At 46.6% G+C, this 20,293-nt stretch overlaps 1 protein-coding gene across 1 annotated transcript in view; it reads right to left on the reverse strand.

The window, feature by feature from the left end:
• Positions 1 to 3,469: 3,469 nt before the first annotated feature.
• lars2 (leucyl-tRNA synthetase 2, mitochondrial) overlaps positions 3,470 to 20,293 on the reverse strand; it is a 40,554-nt gene continuing 23,730 nt past the window's right edge. Inside the window, exons 13-21 of the mRNA XM_036943665.2 lie at positions 17,803 to 17,901; positions 12,732 to 12,869; positions 12,364 to 12,467; positions 10,304 to 10,486; positions 9,947 to 10,116; positions 8,185 to 8,262; positions 8,000 to 8,111; positions 5,864 to 5,991; positions 3,470 to 3,840 (exon numbers count right to left, since the gene is read on the reverse strand). Coding sequence (XP_036799560.2) covers positions 3,661 to 3,840; positions 5,864 to 5,991; positions 8,000 to 8,111; positions 8,185 to 8,262; positions 9,947 to 10,116; positions 10,304 to 10,486; positions 12,364 to 12,467; positions 12,732 to 12,869; positions 17,803 to 17,901 — 1,192 coding nt within the window. The 3' untranslated portion in view covers positions 3,470 to 3,660. The remainder of the gene's footprint in view (positions 3,841 to 5,863; positions 5,992 to 7,999; positions 8,112 to 8,184; positions 8,263 to 9,946; positions 10,117 to 10,303; positions 10,487 to 12,363; positions 12,468 to 12,731; positions 12,870 to 17,802; positions 17,902 to 20,293) is intronic.

Genomic DNA, 20,293 nt, shown 5'->3' on the forward strand with positions numbered 1-20,293 from the left:
AGAGACTTTTTGTTGACATTTAGAAAGTTTGCATAGAAAATAGATGCGGGAAAAAAATAGATGCTTTCCCATTTAACTATCTTGTGTGTCGATAAAAACAGTTGGATGTAATGACGTCATAATTACAAAATAATCATGCAATAATCTATATTGTCGAATAAAAGTGTAGTGGTTGAAGTGTTTCCATTGCCCATTAAGGTAAATTGCGCAATAATAAATTGCCACAGCCCATATGTCCTGACACCTGTTTCAAGTCTAGGTAGCCCGCGAAAGTCAGCATGGATAGAATGCAATAAGTGACTATATTTGCCATATTCTATTGTCTCATGTGCTCACATATCGCCAGGGCCCGTGCCATTGTGAAACTTGCAGATCTGAAATAATTGGATGGTGAAACTTCCCGGCGAACCAGAAAAGCAAAGCGAAGCAATTCAAGCAGTCTTCAAAATCAGGACAATCCTTGTCAGGCAAAGCAAATGTGTTTAGCAAGCATTTGGCTAGACATGTATAATTAAATGTGGAGTGTATAGTTATGCTACGCGATGACATCATGTGCCCCGCGTACCTTCAGAATTAATCAATGATCATTTATTCTAAAAACAGCATTTATCATCATCATTTGTTAAAAAAAAGTTAGACAAAATAAATCCACCCCTGTCGAACGGATCTTTTTTTTCCGACCTTTAAACATTTCTATATCTGCAGTTTCCATTACAGATGTCGCAATGATTATTATATATATTTTTTTTACAATGCTTTTGTCGAAAAACCTGGGTCAATGGAAACCTGCTTAGTGTCTCTCTCCTCCACGAAGGCAGTGGGTAGGGAGCTCAAAACACCATGAGAAAACTGCTGAAGTTGGCTAGCAAGTGTGTCCATTTCACTACATTTGTGTGATACTCAGTGTGGATTCCAGACTAGAACACTTGTGGATCCAGAGTTAGAATGTAACGGTGAAGGAGCAATAACAACACTGTGAGAGAGAAAGAGGAGGGAATCAGGTGGCTGATAACGATTCACAACCATCTCCCTCATATATCACACACAGCCCTGAGTCATGCCTCAGCAGAGTGTGAAACAAAACACACCACATGCCAAAAGAGAAACACTGATAGGACTGAATGAGAGTGGCTAGAATGTATCTCTCTCTCCTTCCTTCCTTCCCTCTCTCTCTTTCTTTTCTCTCCATTTTGTTCTCTCTGATGACAACACCAGTAAAGAGAGGACTAGTCAGGTTGGGTTCTGTTGTTTCACTTGCAACACCATGAGAACAAAACATGTATGCACCTTCTCATAAGACAGCTATGGTGTCTGTCAACTAAAAAATACATTAATTAATCAGTTCAGCTTGAGTCATTTTCCTGATGTGTCGATATTGAAGGGGGCTGTGCCTTTGTGTTTCTCACTCAAACACCCACATGGGCAGTTACACACAGCCCACGAGCCCCGCCCCCCTTTCAATACAACTGTTGGATTTACAAATCCAAACAAGGAGAAGTTTCAACCCACCAGGGGGGAAAAACTGTTTGAGAGAACCAATCAAAGCTCAAGCCACCTTCTGCACTAATGGCCTCCTGTCCTGTCCTGTCCAGACCAGTGTGTCACAGCTCTCCCTCCTATCAGCCTGACTACATTACTGCAACATTAGGATAACACCTGCTTATTACTGCTCGAAACTGCACCATTTAGGGTATCTTAGCCAGTCATTATCAGCTAATAAGTATCCAACTTAAAATCGAGTGAAAACGCTTTCACCAAGCCAATTAAGTCAAATCAGCTGCAACTACTTCAAGGATTGTGGGGGAATTGTTTTCTAAAAGGGCCACTGGTCCTTAGCTCCTCCCCTAATTCCTGGTCATTTTTCTAACTTCCTGTTATTCTGTCTCTCCTGTGAGTAATTTCCTGTCCACCTGATGGTCAGAGATACACATGGAATGTCCAGGGGGTCTGGGTCAAAGGTCAGGGGCTCACTGAGGCAGAAAGGCTTCCTATAGTACAGCGCTCAGCCTCTGCCATTCTTTAAAAAGCAAACCTCTACCCCTTCTCCTATATTAATCTGTCTCCCTTATTCCATGTCATTTAAATGTTCCACCTGATCACATTTCACACTGTCTGACCTTGTCAAATCTAAAACAACAACATCATAATAGAATGACAGACAGGCTTCTCCTTCTCTGAGCTAACCCAGAGTTTCAGACCATACATTATAAGGTCGGTGTATCAATTACATACATACAATGTCACCTTGAACATTCACACAGTAGAAGCCACAGTAGGAGACAAAAGGAGTAACATCAAAACAGACATAAGGCTATACAATTCATATAAAAGGACCATAGAAGGTCAGGATGGAACAAGAGATGGGTACTGACAGACTGATCTTGAGACTGGCACATCACATAGAGTCCGGTAATCAAATGACAACTTCCTGATTGCTCAGAATGCATGTCTAATCCTGCTGAAGGGAGCTGTCCATTTTGTGGTGGACCTTTTTAAAAGCTACTGGAATAAAACGTCCTGCCAGCAACATGATCTGAGTGACTCACTTAGAACCAGTAATGGGTCTAGTCAGGAGATGTTAGACAGAGGACTCTGTGCTCAGTCACTGGGGTATACATGTCAGGGAAGGGGAGTTATAAATGTTGTGAAGGAGAGTCCCATTTACAAGCCATGAGGTGGCTCACTGATAGATGATGTTAATGACCGGCAATGAATGGGCTGTGGTAAGGGGTGACTGGATTCAAATAACTTATGTCCTCTTCACTTCATGTCCCCCCGTCCCATTCCTATGACCCCATCAATCCAACCCAGCCGCAACCTGTACCCATTGGTCAATACACTGATGACATCGTCAGTCAGACCAGAATACCAGCTGTGATCCAGACGCCAGTCAAATTCCTCTATGTTCTGGTTCCGACAGTTACAGACTGGAATCAACACCTTTCAGTCTGTTCTCTGGTCTGGCTGACTCACCCTGCCCTGAGCCCTGTCTTATCTGTCCCTGTCCCTGCTGCAGTCTGTCTCAACAACATACATGGAGTTCAGAATTAGTGCTCTGAATGGAACGTGATTGTGTTCCCACTGAGGCCAGAGGTCCTGGTTCTGGAATGTCCCTCAGCACTTCTGTTAAAACTGGAAGCCACTGATGGAGAGGCCAACATGAGTGGGACCTAATCACATCACAATATCAGTATTTATCAGCGGACTCTACGTGGCTTAATCCTCACTCACCTGTTGAATAGCTGGGGACAGATGTTAGAGACACACTGGAGCCCTATCACCTGGTAACCATGCTTGACAGTATATTGACAAGGTGACTTCAGATTGCAAAACAACCCTCTGCACTGGAGTAGGGTCTGGTGTCCCCATGGTGACAAGGGGAAAGTGATACACATGTCATCCAGTCTAAAAACACTTCCCAGTCTCAGTGTATGACTCCTGGTATTACAACTGACAGACGGATGTCCCATTTCACTCAGATGTTTTTTTATTTTATTTATTTTTACAAAAATGTCTGTTCATACTAGTTATTGTTTTTATTTATTTGAAAATTTTCTTTCATCCCTCCGTTCACATGATGTCCCCACCTTCAAGTCTGTGAGTGGCTGCGGTCTTCTGATTGACATGACAGTCCACCAATCAGCATCCAGGATTGAGTGGTCACTCCTCTATGAGGAAGTTGATGAGGGCCGTCCTAGGGGACAGAATGGCCTTCTTGATGGTCCGGTCTCCTAGGAGACGCTGTCCCAGCTCGCTCCCCAGAACCAGCGCCCGTACCTGCTCTGTATCCTGGGCCACCTGTCGAGGCACCAACACCGTCCCACAAACCTTGTTGTTGATCTGAGAGGTGAAAGGGAGAGATGAAAGGGAGGAGAGAAAACCCAAAAGGTTAAGAGCACAAACCTGAATACTTTGACCTCCTCCCATAAAATACTCCACATCGCTAGTTAACATTGAGTGAGAGCAATTTGGTCCAGACATATTAAATAATGTACACTGACCGAGCCAACTTTTAGTGGAGGCTGTGGCTGCATCGAAAGCGCTCTAATTACATCAGGGACTATAGAACATGTATATGCCTTTCCTCCTCTCCTTTCAGTAACCTGAGCTAAAAACAGCCAACTTGTGGTGAAAATGGGCTGGGCAGTCAGATCCTCTACAGCCGAGTAGGAGGAACCTTTATTCCTCATTTCCAGTCTTTGTATGTTTGTGTATCAGCGTGTGTGTCTGTTTGGGTCAAGTCTAAGCTTTCTCCCAATTATGAGTGTGTGTATTATGTGTGTGTATGGTATCTGTATATTTGTGTGTTAAGATAAGCTCATAATTAATCAGTGCATGTGTGCACTTCTGTGTGTGTGTGTGTGTGAGTGAGAGAGAGAGAGAGAGAGCGAAAGAGAGAGCGAGAGAGTGCACGTGTGTGTATTGGCCTGCACTGTGGGCCGAACCCATGCCTCAGTCTGTCATTAGAGTCGCAGTGAGATTGAGGTTAGTGCCGCTAGGCTGGGGAAACACACATCAAGGCCTCAGTCTATCATTAGAGTCCCAGTGAGATTGAGGTTAGTGCCGCTAGGCTGGGGAAACACACGTCAAGGCCTCAGACGGTCAGAGTCCCAGTGAGATTGAGGTTAGTGCCGATAGGCTGGGGAAACACACATCAAGGCCTCCGACGGTCAGAGTCCCAGTGAGATTGAGGTTAGTGCCGCTAGGCTGGGGAAACACACATCAAGGCCTCCGACGGTCAGAGTCCCAGTGAGATTGAGGTTAGTGCCGCTAGGCTGGGGAAATACACGTCAAGGCCTCAGACGGTCAGATGTGTGTGTGTGTATGTGGACTCTGATTCCCCCCAGCAGGGCTCTCTCAGAGACTTCGATCTTTGAGCAGCTGACTCTGTGACCCCACCCACCACAGCTGCACTGCCTGCTGATTGCCTAGGCATCCTGGGCTGCACGCGCACACACACTTTCCCTCTCAAGCCATATGATCATAGGCTCTGTGTAAATTACAGACAGTGAGCGCATGAATGGGGCTATGGCTGTTTTGGTTCAAGGGAGTGTGAGTGCAATTTTGAGTATTTACACAAGAGTATGCCTGTGAGTGTGTGGGAGTGTTATTTTCTTTCAGTCTATAATTTTCTGTAGGGGTGTGTGCCTTGGCATATGTATGGGCTTGTGTGAGAGTGAAAGGGGATTGAGTGTGTGAGAGGTGTGTGTGTGTGTCAAATCAAATCAATGTTTATTTGTTGCGCACACAGACCAGCAGATGTTAAAGCAGGTGCAGGGAAATGCTTGTGTTTCTAGCTCCAGCAGTGCAGTACGTTTCTAACAGTACAACACTACTACAAATAATCCCCCCCAACAAGAAGAAACGAGAATGACATAGTTCGGGAATATAAACACATGGTGTGCATAGACAGTATGAACAACATACAACATATAAGTAGGAAGGTCTGTGCAGCAGTAGTTATATAGATGAGCTATGTTGAGAATACAGTGTGTATAAAGTAAGTCATCAATTAGCTTCATTTCTCAGCGATCCAAATAAATGATTTCGGAACAATACGATCTCAGAACAATAAACATTATTAAAGTGACCAGTGTTCAATGACTATGTACATAGGGCAGAAGTCTCTAAGGTGCAAGGTAAAAATCTGTCGTTCTGTCCCTGAGCAAGGCAGCTAACCCACTGTTCCCTGCGCGCCGAAGACATGGATGTCGATTAAGGCAGCCCCCTGCACCTCTCTGATTCCGAGGGGTTGGGTTAAATGCAGAAGACACATTTCAGTTGAAGGCATTCAGTTGTACAACTGACTAGGTTTCCCTTTTCCCTTGAGTACCGGGTGGTAGTGTGCGTTTGACAGCCTCACCCGTACAACCAGCTCCAGGGTATCAGGGGTCTCCAGGTACAGAGGGTCTGGGGTGGGCCACGGCTGCTGCAGCACGTCTCCTCCGCGGGAGAGGAGAGGGCTCAGGGGGTTCCTCACCTGGCTCAGCCCTGAATGGAGGGGAAGACAACAAGTCACAAACTAGCAAATCAACCAATCACATTTGATTTTTATAGTACTTTACAGACACCCAGCCTAGACGATCCAAGCGTCAGCTACTACAAAACTTCACCACTTCACTGACTGACCATCTCACCACTGTGAGCTCTGTGGTCATGCCTCAAGTAATAGGGGACATTCATACTTTTGAAAACTCTATGGAGCATTACAGGAAAGCTATCAAGAGCTCCCTACAGATCGAGGATTAACAACAGTCCTTCGGTTTGCCCACCCACCGCCTCCTTACGCTAATGTGGGGGGGACCCACAGGGGGCTGAAGGATATTAACTTACTCTCGTCCTTTCTGTCTATGAGGGAGAGATAAAGAGAGAGAAAGCGAGAACCACACACACATAGTTTATCTTTTCCATGTTCATCCCTCAGATTCCATGACTGTGGCTATCAGCTGGAGGATGTTGCCTTTTCCTGCCTTTTCCCAAAAACCTCACTCCTCCATGCCCCTCCTCCCAGCCCCCTAGCCCCTCCTCCCAGCCCCAGCCCCCCACTCCTCCCAGCCCCCTTGCCCCTACTCCCAGTCCCAGCCCCCCACTCCTCCCAGTCCCAGCCCCCCACTCCTCCCAGTCCCAGCCCCCACTCCTCCCAGTCCCCTAGCCCACTCCTCCCAGTCCCAGCCCCCCACTCCTCCCAGTCCCATAGCCCCTAATCCCAGTCCCAGCCCCTAACTCCTACTCCCAGCCCCCTAGCTCCTACTCCCAGCCCCCAAGCCCCTACTCCCAGCCCCCAAGCTCCTACTCCCAGCCCCCAAGCTCCTACTCCCAGCCCCCAGTCCCCTAGCCCCAGATTACCAGTCCTACTCCCAGCCCCCTAGCTCCTACTCCCAGCCCCCTAGCTCCTACTCCCAGCCCCTAAGCCCCTACTCCCAGCCCCCAAGCCCCTACTCCCAGCTCCCAAGCTCCTACTCCCAGCCCCCTAGCTCCTACTCCCAGCCCCCTAGCTCCTACTCCCAGCTCCCAAGCTCCTACTCCCAAGCTCCTACTCCCAGCCCCCTAGCTCCTACTCCCAGCCCCCAAGCCCCTACTCCCAGCCCCCAAGCCCCTACTCCCAGCTCCCAAGCTCCTACTCCCAGCCCCCTAGCCCCTACTCCCAGCCCCTAAGCCCCTACTCCCAGCTCCCAAGCTCCTACTCCCAGCTCCCAAGCTCCTACTCCCAGCCCCCTAGCCCCAGATTACCAGTCCTACTCCCAGCCCCCACAGCCCCTATGTCCAGCCCTCTAGCACCAGACCCCAGTCCCCTCAAGAGAGGAATTGTTTCTGTGTATTTGACAATGGGGGGATGTTCTACTGGACAGTGCGGGGGCACACTTCCTCTTCTGGCTATTTTTATACCATCAGATCACATGGGTCAACCTTTGTCCCGACTCAGCATCAGCTACATTGTTCATGTAATAGGGCTGGGGATTCTCAGTTTGGGTCAGGGGATATTTAGTCACAATCACATTCTGGAGGAGATTCCTGTGAAATTACTGTGTACTGAACTCCTAGACCTTGACTTTGCATAGCTTTTCATGCCTATTTTGGTTCAACAACTCAGATTCTTGAAGTATTCACATGGGTACACCACACACAAACAAATTATCTCAATGGACTGTGATGACATCACCAGGGCGTTGCAAAGCGTTGTGTGTGTTAGATAAGAGGCCCCATCAACATGACACCCTGAGGTAACTTCCTGTTGGATTCTTTCCAAACCCACATCATCATTCCAGACGGTCCTCTCATCTCCTCTCCAGTCAGTCTCTGTCTCACTAGGAGTATAGCAGACTATTCCTTTTCCCTGTCTGGAATGGGATTATCATAGCAAAACTCACATGACAACACATCATGTGACACCACATCATGTGACACATCATTCATCTTTTGATGAAAACAAATATTCATATTATTGTCCATTATTTATTTATTTACTCATTCATTCCCACAATGTGTGTGTGTGGCCCACCTGCCCAGAGTTCAGAGGCTAGGTGTGGAGCCATGGGAGCGGTCATCACACACAGCGTGGCGAGAGCCTCCTCAAACTCCACACTGTGCTGCAGCACGCGAGATGACACGTTCTGAGAGTGACAGAGAAAGATGTCAGAGGTCAGATTGAACGCACACGCACACACGCACACAGTGTCTACTCACAGAGAGTGTGTTTGTGAGTCCCATGAGTCGAGAGATGGCTGCATTCAGGAGGAAGTCTTCTGTGAAGTGACCTGTGACCTGGAAACACAAGACAGGTTGGTCACAGTGGCATCATATCCAGCCATACTGTCTCTCTGTGTGTGTGTCTCTCTCTCTGTGTGTGTCTCTCTCTGTGTGTGTGTGTGTGTGTGTGTGTGTGTGTGTGTGTGTGTGTGTGTGTGTGTGTGTGTGTCTCTCGCTCTCTGTGTGTGTGTGTGTGTGTGTGTGTGTGTCTCGCTCTCTCTGTGTGTGTGTGTGTGTGTCTCACTCTCTGTGTGTGTGTGTGTGTGTGTGTGTGTGTGTGTGTGTGTTTGTGTGTGTGTGTGTCACTCTCTCGCTCTGTGTGTCTCTCTCTCTCTAAAACAATGTTTCCCTGTGGTAAGGGATAGTATCAGGGAGAACCTCCCAGCTGCCTGTGATGGTTCATGGTGATGAATGGAAAACAACAATAGGACCAGAGGATAATCACTATACATGGTTCTGATAACTGGTTGGCTCACACTGTTTAAAAACAAGAAGGCTGAATGTGAACATTCCACAGTTAAGTCTTCTGGGAAAGAGAACCCCTTTGGCACGGGCCTTTGGGAGAAGGTCAAAGACGGAGGGTGGATCAAAGGATGGCCGTGGCTTTGGGGGGGGGGCTTAGGGTGGACTGGGCCAAACACACGCGCACAGGGCCCTTTAACAGTACAGACTTTGAAGGGCGAGAAGAGAATCAAACCCCACCGGCCACACTGAGGGAGTTGGAACAGAAGCCGGCTATTTATAAGTGTGAAAGCGTCACTATTGGATATCAAATCAATTTCCATTCTCTGCTCCTCACACCCGCTAGGCTACTCTGGGCTGCCAGACCTGAGAGTGGTCTCAGGTTACCATATAGATCCCAGGATGACATGACAACAGCAGCTTCTCCTGTTATGCAATGCTGAGGCTAAAATGCATAGTATGAACGTAGCCTATAATTCCTTATGGAATACGATAAGGTGCTATAGTTAACACAGCGTCATCATCTTTTCTTATTTATATATTATTTTATAAAAATAAACTTTTCCTCCCCAATTTCGTGGTATCTAATTGGTTGTTACAGTCTGGTCACCGTACACCTGGCGACCGTGTCAGTGTGCACTGCGCCCTGTCCGCCACAGGAGTCGCTAGAGCGCGATGGGAAGAGAACATCCCTGCTGGCCAAACACTCCCCTAACCCGGACGACGCTGGGCCAATTGTGTGCTGCCTTATGGCTCTCACAGTCGCGGCGGGCTGCGACAGAGCCTGGACTCTAACCAGGATCTTTAGCGGCACAGCTAGCACTGTAATGCAGGACCTTAGACCACTGCTCCACTCGAGAGGCCTCCAGTGTCATGTTCACACACCACAAATAAAGGTCAAATAAAAAAAATGAAACCTGCAGCACTAATTGAACATTTGATGACAAGCTCTGCAGCGGGAACATAAGAGAGAGACTAATACTGGTATGACAAATACCCATTTCAACACGTAAGAAGACCTGGATGATACAAATATTCATGCATTTACATATTCAGGTATAAGGTCTGAGCATGACAAGGCAGTTTCAGTCATCTACAGTGACTGCAGTTAGTGACACCTACTGGTAAAAGTGGGTAGTACAACACAAACAATAGAATAATGAAAACATGACTTCTCTGTGTTTAGGAATGTTCAGTAACATTCTAAGGGTGTTGATATGTAGCGTGGACATTCTACCTGTTCCACGGCAAAGTTCTTGTTCTCCCAGATTTTCCTGGCGTCTGCCTGCTCCTTCCTCTTCAGCAACGAGGGGTTGGGGACGTCCTCATCCTGCCGAGCCCTCCTCAGCTTGGTCACCAGAGCCCAGAGACGAGACTGCCATCGCAGTACCCCGGGCAGAGCGTCCGCTGAGGGGACAACACAAATACACTTTACACCACAGACAAGACTGCCAAAACACATTATAAACATCAGTACTGGACCATTAAAATTAAACTCCCCCATAACATACTGTAATTTGACTGCAAAATAAATGCCAGTCTACAGTTGGTTGGGCAGAGGAGGGGTGGGGGTCACAGTGTGCGTGTAACTCACTCTTGACGTCCCAGAGGATGTCCTGTTCAGGGGGAGCAGCGTAGAGGATGTAAAGACGGACAGTGTCGATGCCATACTGCTGCACCACCTCCTGAGGGTCCAGGCCGTTGTGTTTCGACTTGGACATCTTCTCCCATGTAACCTGCAGCCCGGCCTTACTACCCATCTGCACCGGCTCCTCACCTGACACAGGGGACAAGGCAATGGTTAGCACTGGACACCTCTATATATCTCCAGCAAACTGTCCGTTGTCTGAAATGGCACTCTATTACTACTTTTGTAGTGCACAATATAGGGTGCCATTTCAGATTTGCCTGCAGCAAATGCTGACAGTAGAAGATAAATATATTTTTTTAAAAGCCTCCTGAGAAACAGACAGATAGAAACAGACAGAACTATCTTTCAGTCAATTCCTTGATCAGTCTGTTTACTCAGAGCTAGAACTCCTTTGTGTGTGCGTCCAGTGTGGAAGCCCTCAGAGAGTGATATAAAGCCTCACCTCTGTGAACGGAGCCAGTGTCCGTGTTTATCCAGTTGCCAAGCAACGGGAAGAGGAGAACAGCTATAAAAAAAAAAAGCCTAAAAAAAAGCTGATAAAGATCTGGCTTTTAACCCTCTAGTCTAGAGTCTAAGCCCTGTCTAATCCCAGGGGGGGTGGGGGAATTGTTTTAAGATACCAAGGATCATTTAGCCATTTGATTTAGAATTTTAAGAAGGTATCAAAAAAAAAAACTTTATTTTTTTAATGCATTACTGCTATTAGCCAATAGAAATGCAGTGAATGAGTCACTACACGGAACAAGAGAGTAAAAAAAAACAAAAAAAACAAAAAGGAAGTTTGTTCTGTTGTGTCTGTCCTATATCTGTCCTATATCTGAGAGATACAAGAAAGATCACGTATTTACAGTGCCTTCGGAAAGTATTCAGACCCCTTGACCTTTTTTTTTGACCACATTTTGTTAGGTTACAGCCTTATTCTAAAATTGATTAAATAGTTCCCCCCCCCCCATCAATCTACACACAATACCCCATAATGCTTTTAGAAATCAAATATAATTATATTTATATTATTCATACCCTTTAATCAGGAATTTGTTAAAGCACCTTTGGCAGCAATTAGAGCCTTGAGTCTTCTTGGGTATGACACCACAAGCATGGCACACCTGTATTTAGGGAGTTTCTTCTATTCTTCTCTGCAGATGCTCTCAAGCTGTCAGGTTGGATGGGGAGCGTTGCTGCACAGCTATTTTCAGGTCTCTCCAGAGAAGTTAGATCGGGTTCAAGTCCAGCCATTCAAGGCCATTGTCCCGAAGCTAATCCTATGGGATGGTGCCAGGTTTCCTCCAGACGTAACGCTTGGCATTCAGGCCAAAGAGTTCAATCATGATCTGAATAATTTCCGACGGCACTGTATCCCCTTATTTTAGGAACTAAACCATCTCCATATACTGTACTTCCATAAATGTTTTAAACTGGTACAGCGGACCTTCAGACCTTCTGTCTCAGCTTTCCACAGAGGCGTTAGCTTTCCACACACACACATTAGTGTGTAGCCCAAACCGTTCGGATGCTACAGACAGAAGTTGGCAGAGGAGGCTGCACCGACTTCAGATGAGACTTGTGAGGCTTGTGGTCCTAGAGCAAAACGGAGAACACCACTGTGTTCGTGAGAGTCCTATCGTAGAATGGTCATAATTGTTTGTAGGCTAAACTGTTTGGACGCTACAAATGTTTTTGTGAGAAGACTGATTCTCGGGATGTCTCATGGTCTAACGAACACCCGCGGGAGCTCAACCACTTTTCAACATCAGATGCAGAAGGGCGATATCTCTTGCTTAAACAGAAATATTTTCATGGGTATTTTTTTATTATGTTAATTTGATTTCCGCGGGGACGCAGAAATTGTAGGCTAAGGGTTAAGACGGTGCTCCTCCATTCCTTCTTCTAGGACCTGACCAGGAAGAACTTCTGAGCAACCTCAGGAATCCATCTGTGAGGGATGTCTACTAACTCTAACCTGTGAATGCAGGCGTGTAAAGTCCCCACCATGCTGTGCCCACCTGTGAAGTCGATATGGTCTCTCTTCAGGTACTGTCCGCTGTCTGCAGCTCTAAACGTCTGGCCCTTGATGAGGCCCTGCACCAGCAGCTTCTTGAAAGGCTCCCTGGAGTGGACATTCAAAGAGCATACATTTTTTACATTTTATTTCTGCAGGGGATAATTATACAAACGTTACAAAGACGTTTTGCCAATGGTACCTTCTTCAGTTAGCTTCCACTTACTTTTAAGTGAACATTTTCACTTGAGGTCAATGGGAGACTAAGTGAAAATTCTGTTTCATTGGAAGCTAGGATTCACCCCTAAGTGGGTTCAACCTTTTGGCATAGTGGTTCTATTGATATCGACTAGTGAACAATAGTTGTTGTACCTGTGTCCAACTAGGCCCTGATCCCTACAGAAGTGACTGAGGAAGCGTGCATAGTACAGGTGCATAACAGCATGCTCCTTCCCCCCAATGTACACGTCGACTGGAAGCCAGTGGTCTGCCAGGGAGCGCTCAAATGGCCTGGGGTGGAGAGAGGGGGGCACAAGTTAATTTGAGTGAAATAAACTGTTATCACTCCATTTTATAGTTGGTGTTTTCTGTCTTTGTTATTTTTGAAACGTTTTGTTTTTTTAACAGTATAGTGAGAGAATAATAATCACGGGAAGGGATTCACCAATATAACAAGTAGCGCAACTATAGAAGCTGTTATAGTAAATACGACTACATCATGTGTAAGGTCTTTGATATTATGTGTAGATATATCCTCTAGGGGGCAGACTGGGCTTTATGTAGGCTAGCACAGGCAGCTACTATAATAACATCTATCCCACAAGTCAGACGAGGGGCATCCTCCTGAAGGTGCGCACACACACACACACATAAATGTATATCCTGATGATGAGTAATCAGAGCTCAGAGAGGAGAGGTGAGGTAACCCTCCCTCTCAGATAGATCCTTCGGATAGGAATTGTCTGGTTGTAGATCTGACAAAGTCACCAGACAACAATGAGGAAGAGGATGGAAGATGTTAGATTGGCCGGATAGGAAAACACTGTACCTCGGCTCTAAACTCCTAATGCTACTTTGATAATGCTATATCAGTCTGTGTGTGTGTGTGTGTGTGTGTGTGAGAGTGTGAGTGTGTGAGTGTCACCTTACACAGTACACACAGTCCTCTCTGCCAGTGGATGATGTCTCGGGATAATTGAACTGGCTAAGCGAGTTAGACTCACTGGGCAGAAAATGACCTACCCTCCCTGTATCCTGGTGTCAGGCCAAAAACATGTGCACATGCACACGCACACCCGCGCACACACACACTAACCTCTTGGTGGCCCCCACCCTACCAAAACCTCAGCCCAGGCCACAGCAAGCCAACAGGATGTGCAAACAGTTTAATTGCTTTTTCAGTTCTGGCATAATCTGTCCAGCTAAGAAATAAAAGAGGGATAGGCCAGCACCCTCTTAAAGCAGCTTTACAGCAGGGTAAATCCATTTTGAATTCAATCCATTTTTGACAGCATCCATTTTGATTTGTTTCAAGCAGACCACCATAGTCCCTGTGCCCAAGAAAGTGAAGGTAACCTGCCTAAATGATTACCGCCCCGTAGCGCTCACGTCAGTAGCCATGAAGTGCTTTGAAAGGCTGGTCATGGCTCACATCAACACCATCATCAAGACCCACTCAACTTCGCATACCACCAACTACAGATCCACAGATGACGCAAACCTCAATCTCAACATTTCTAAACACCTGTTTTTGCTTTGTCATTATGTGTTATTGTTCGTAGATTGATGAGGATTTTTTATTTATTTCATACATTTTAGAATAAGGCTGTAACGTAACAAAATGTGGAAAAAGTCAAAGGGACAGAATACTTTCCAAAGGCACTGTACATTGTAGCTCAGAGCATATTTCACATCATCTGAGGTTTTTGTGCTGTGTCAGCCATCGGTTGACCACAAAATACTCTTGAATAGTACTATAATAATACTAATAAATGGTGGATTTCATTTCAATCATAGAAATAGAATTCATAGAATAGACCAATTTCTTCAGACCACTGCAATTTAGCTGGTACACCATTGAAATTGAATTGAATTGACATTTTAAACATGACTTACTACCACAAAGATGACCGCCCATTTTAGTACATTTATCAGCCAAAACATGACACCCATCCTGTATTCAAGAGCATGTTGTGTCTCAACCGATGGCGGGCACAACACAAAAACTTCAGATGATGTCAAACAGGGTCTAAGATACAAAATATGTGAATATCAAAAAAATGATAATAATAAAAAATAAAAATAAAGAATTCCATAAATTATAAAATAGTTTGACAACCCTGTTTGTAAGCTTTAAAATGCTATCAATCTCAACTCTTTATCTTTCCAGTGATGAGTACTTGGATGTCTCCTGGTATTGTGCCTTATACAACAATGAGTCAACTTTGAGCACCTTTATCTAAACTGTTTGGGAATTCAGGTCCAAAGTGTCACTTTCTGATCACTTCTACAATTGGGCAAATATGTATGTAAGGTTTTGTTTGAATCAAAAGGGTTGTTGTCAAAATGTGATTGAATTGAAATGGATTTACCCAGTAAGGTCAGTGAAGGAAAGACAAGTCCTGCCTTTGGGAAATGAATCTCTTTTGTTAATGCTCTGGATATCGCCACCGCCCCAGCAGCTAACGGCCAGGAGTTTATCATCTCCATCAGCAGGGAATACAAGTTAACGGTATGAGTGCGTGTTTGCGTGTGTATGAAATTGACTGTTTGAGAGGAAGTGTAAAAGGGTGTGCTGATGTGTGAGTGGAAAAAACATTTGTCAGTGATTAAAAGGGCAATGCATATTACATTTGTAATATTTGTCTAGATTCTCGTTGTCTACAAAACAGTTGTAATGTTCACCCGTGGAGAGTAGATTACCTTAAGGTGAACAGTCCCAAAAAATATAAATCTCTAATCTTTTTTTAAATCAGGCAGTACCAGGTCCTACAACACTCCCTCTCCCGCTCTCTATCCCTCTTTCATGTTGTAGGAACTGGTACTGACTGATTTAAAAGTAGAGATTATATTTGGGGGGGGGGGGGGGGGGGGGGGTAGGATAGGAAGATAGATAAAACAAACAGAGAGCGATACTACAGACAGAGGAAGAGAAAATCCCAGGTCACTTGTCTTGGTTGTGGGGGTCAGTGTATCTCACCTGTCTTGGTTGTGGGGGGTCAGTGTATCTCACCTGTCTTGGTTGTGGGGGTCAGTGTATCTCACCTGTCTTGGTTGTGGGGGTCAGCGTATCTCACCTGTCTTGGTTGTGGGGGTCAGTGTATCTCACCGGTCTTGGTTGTGTGGGTCAGTGTATCTCACTTGTCTTGGTTGTGGGGGTCAGTGTATCTCACCTGTCTTGGTTGTGGGGGTCAGTGTATCTCACCTGTCTTGGTTGTGGGGGTCAGTGTATCTCACCTGTCTTGGTTGTGGGGGTCAGTGTATCTCACCTGTCTTGGTTGTGGGGGTCAGTGTATCTCACCTGTCTTGGTTGTGGGGGTCAGTGTATCTCACCTGTCTTGGTTGTGGGGGTCAATGTATCTCACCTGTCTTGGTTGTGGGGGTCAGTGTATCTCACCTGTCTTGGTTGTGGGGGTCAGTGTATCTCACCTGTCTTGGTTGTGGGGGTCAGTGTATCTCACCTGTCTTGGTTGTGGGGGTCAGTGTATCTCACTTGTCTTGGTTGTGGGGGTCAGTGTATCTCACCTGTCTTGGTTGTGGGGGTCAGTGTATCTCACCTGTCTTGGTTGTGGGGGTCAGTGTATCTCACCTGTCTTGGTTGTGGGGGTCAGTGTATCTCACCTGTCTTGGTTGTGGGGGTCAGTGTATCTCACCTGTCTTGGTTGTGGGGGTCAGTGTATCTCACCTGTCTTGGTTGTGGGGGTCAGTGTATCTCACCTGTCTTGGTTGTGGGGGTCAGTGTATCTCACCTGTCTTGGTTGTGGGGGTCAGTGTATCTCACCTGTCTTGGTTGTGGGGGTCAGTGTATCTCACCTGTCTTGGTTGTGGGGGTCAGTGTATCTCACTTGTCTTGATTGTGGGGGTCAGTGTATCTCACCTGTCTTGATTGTGGGGGTCAGTGTATCTCACCTGTCTTTGTTGTGGGGGTCAGTGTATCTCACCTGTCTTGGTTGTGGGGGTCAGTGTATCTCACCTGTCTTGGTTGTGGGGGTCAATGTATCTCACTTGTCTTGATTGTGGGGGTCAGTGTATCTCACCTGTCTTGATTGTGGGGGTCAGTGTATCTCACCTGTCTTTGTTGTGGGGGTCAGTGTATCTCACCTGTCTTGGTTGTGGGGGTCAATGTATCTCACCTGTCTTGATTGTGGGGGTCAGTGTATCTCACCTGTCTTGGTTGTGGGGGGTCAGTGTATCTCACCTGTCTTAGTTGTGGGGGTCAGTGTATCTCACCTGTCTTGGTTGTGGGGGTCAGTGTATCTCACCTGTCTTGGTTGTGGGGGTCAGTGTATCTCACCTGTCTTGGTTGTGAGGGGTCAGTGTATTTCACCTGTCTTGGTTGTGGGGGTCAGTGTATCTCACCTGTCTTGGTTGTGGGGGTCAGTGTATCTCACTTGTCTTGGTTGTGGGGGTCAGTGTATCTCACTTGTCTTGGTTGTGGGGGTCAGTGTATCTCACTTATCTTGGTTGTGGGGGTCAGTGTATCTCACCCGTCTTGGTTGTGGGGGTCAGTGTATCTCACCTGTCTTGGTTGTGGGGGTCAGTGTATCTCACCTGTCTTGATTGTGGGGGTCAGTGTATCTCACCTGTCTTTGTTGTGGGGGTCAGTGTATCTCACCTGTCTTGGTTGTGAGGGGTCAGTGTATCTCACCTGTCTTGGTTGTGGGGGTCAGTGTATCTCACCTGTCTTGATTGTGGGGGTCAGTGTATCTCACCTGTCTTGGTTGTGGGGGTCAGTGTATCTCACCTGTCTTGATTGTGGGGGTCAGTGTATCTCACCTGTCTTGGTTGTGGGGGTCAGTGTATCTCACCTGTCTTGGTTGTGGTGGTCAGTGTATCTCACCTGTCTTGGTTGTGGGGGTCAATGTATCTCACCTGTCTTGGTTGTGGGGGTCAGTGTATCTCACCTGTCTTGGTTGTGGGGGTCAGTGTATCTCACCTGTCTTGGTTGTAGGGGTCAGTGTATCTCACCTGTCTTGGTTGTGGGGGTCAGTGTATCTCACCTGTCTTGGTTGTGGGGGTCAGTGTATCTCACCTGTCTTGATTGTGGGGGTCAGTGTATCTCACCTGTCTTGGTTGTGGGGGTCAGTGTATCTCACCTGTCTTGGTTGTGGGGGTCAGTGTATCTCACCTGTCTTGGTTGTGGGGGTCAGTGTATCTCACCTGTCTTGGTTGTAGGGGTCAGTGTATCTCACCTGTCTTGGTTGTGGGGATCAGTGTATCTCACCTGTCTTGGTTGTGGGGGTCAGTGTATCTGAAATAGTACCAGGATGAGTCCACAAACGTGTCCATGGTGTCGGTCTCCCTTCTGGCCGGCCCTTTACACCTGACAAGACACAACAGGAGAGAGGGGTCAAATAGAATCAGAACAAACTTTATTTAAAGTGCATTTAAACACTGCATCAAATGTAACAGTTAGCGCTTCAACCTCATTTCTGCAGGAAGAAGATACCGCTGGAGGGAGATATGACTCCAAATGTCAAACACAGTATAATGATTGAATATGACACAGCTCAAGTCTTAGGGGATATTTTGTCATGTAGCTACAGTAGCTAGCTGGTTTGAATCACCGTTTCTTATTCGTAGTGACACATGAAAGAGGTAAGAGTGCAGTCATTTTTAGAAATTATAAACGTCTACCCCATTGTCCTATTGTGAAATTACTTTTGTTAGTTTCGTTTTGTTAGTTTAGTTTGTAGGCATAAAATGTCCAGAGGACTGGCCTGTGTAGTATGTATCTAATGTGAGCTGGAACCATCTGTCTGTGGAGGTCATGTCCCGTAGAAGATGCCACAGTGAGACTGGAACCACTACACTACACAGCCATCAGATCCTTGCTCCTGTGCCCTGACTAAATAGCACTGCCAGAGGGACACAGAACCGGCCAGCACCACGCCAGCTTGGTGGGTGTGTGTGTGTGCGCCAGCTTGGTGTGTGTGTGTCTGTTGGAAGTGCCATCCCAGGCCCTTTTCATCCAATCCAAACAGAGCTCTCTGTACACACTGTTCATCTGTCAGCCTCACTGAGAGAGCAAAACAGGACACTCGCAAAGGCGAGTGACAAACATTTTTACTATTTTTTGTTCCTACTTTCAACATGCACACTGGAACTGAGAATGTGTCTCACTGTTTAATGAGTCTCCATAGAATAGAACCACCCAGTCAGAATCACCATGCCAGGAAGACCATCAGCAACACTAGAGAAGAACAGTACAGCACCCAGTCAGAATCAACATGCCAGGAAGACCATCAGCAACACTAGAGAAGAACACTAGAGCACCCAGTCAGAATCACCATGCCAGGAAGACCATCAGCAACACTAGAGAAGAACACTACAGCACCCAGTCAGAATCACCATGCCAGGAAGACCATCAGCAACACTAGAGAAGAACAGTACAGCACCCAGTCAGAATCACCATGCCAGGAAGACCATCAGCAACACTAGAGAAGAACACTAGAGCACCCAGTCAGAATCACCATGCCAGGAAGACCATCAGCAACACTAGAGAAGAACAGTACAGCACCCAGTCAGAATCACCATGCCAGGAAGACCATCAGCAACACTAGAGAAGAACAGTACAGCACCCAGTCAGAATCACCATGCCAGGAAGACCATCAGCAACACTAGAGAAGAACACTAGAGCACCCAGTCAGAATCACCATGCCAGGAAGACCATCAGCAACACTAGAGAAGAACACTACAGCACCCAGTCAGAATCACCATGCCAGGAAGACCATCAGCAACACTAGAGAAGAACACTACAGCACCCAGTCAGAATCACCATGCCAGGAAGACCATCAGCAACACTAGAGAAGAACACTACAGCACCCAGTCAGAATCACCATGCCAGGAAGACCATCAGCAACACTAGAGAAGAACACTACAGCACCCAGTCAGAATCACCATGCCAGGAAGACCATCAGCAACACTAGAGAAGAACAGTACAGCACCCAGTCAGAATCACCATGCCAGGAAGACCATCAGCAACACTAGAGAAGAACACTACAGCACCCAGTCAGAATCACCATGCCAGGAAGACCATCAGCAACACTAGAGAAGAACACTACAGCACCCAGTCAGAATCACCATGCCAGGAAGACCATCAGCAACACTAGAGAAGAACACTACAGCACCCAGTCAGAATCACCATGCCAGGAAGACCATCAGCAACACTAGAGAAGAACACTACAGCACCCAGTCAGAATCACCATGCCAGGAAGACCATCAGCAACACTAGAGAAGAACACTACAGCACCCAGTCAGAATCACCATGCCAGGAAGACCATCAGCAACACTAGAGAAGAACAGTACAGCACCCAGTCAGAATCACCATGCCAGGAAGACCATCAGCAACACTAGAGAAGAACACTACAGCACCCAGTCAGAATCACCATGCCAGGAAGACCATCAGCAACACTAGAGAAGAACACTACAGCACCCAGTCAGAATCACCATGCCAGGAAGACCATCAGCAACACTAGAGAAGAACACTACAGCACCCAGTCAGAATCACCATGCCAGGAAGACCATCAGCAACACTAGAGAAGAACACTACAGCACCCAGTCAGAATCACCATGCCAGGAAGACCATCAGCAACACTAGAGAAGAACACTACAGCACCCAGTCAGAATCACCATGCCAGGAAGACCATCAGCAACACTAGAGAAGAACACTACAGCACCCAGTCAGAATCACCATGCCAGGAAGACCATCAGCA

The sequence above is a fragment of the Oncorhynchus mykiss genome, chromosome 2 (assembly GCF_057628025.1).
Source record: "Oncorhynchus mykiss isolate SJ-2025 chromosome 2, ASM5762802v1, whole genome shotgun sequence".
Taxonomy (NCBI): domain Eukaryota; kingdom Metazoa; phylum Chordata; class Actinopteri; order Salmoniformes; family Salmonidae; genus Oncorhynchus; species Oncorhynchus mykiss.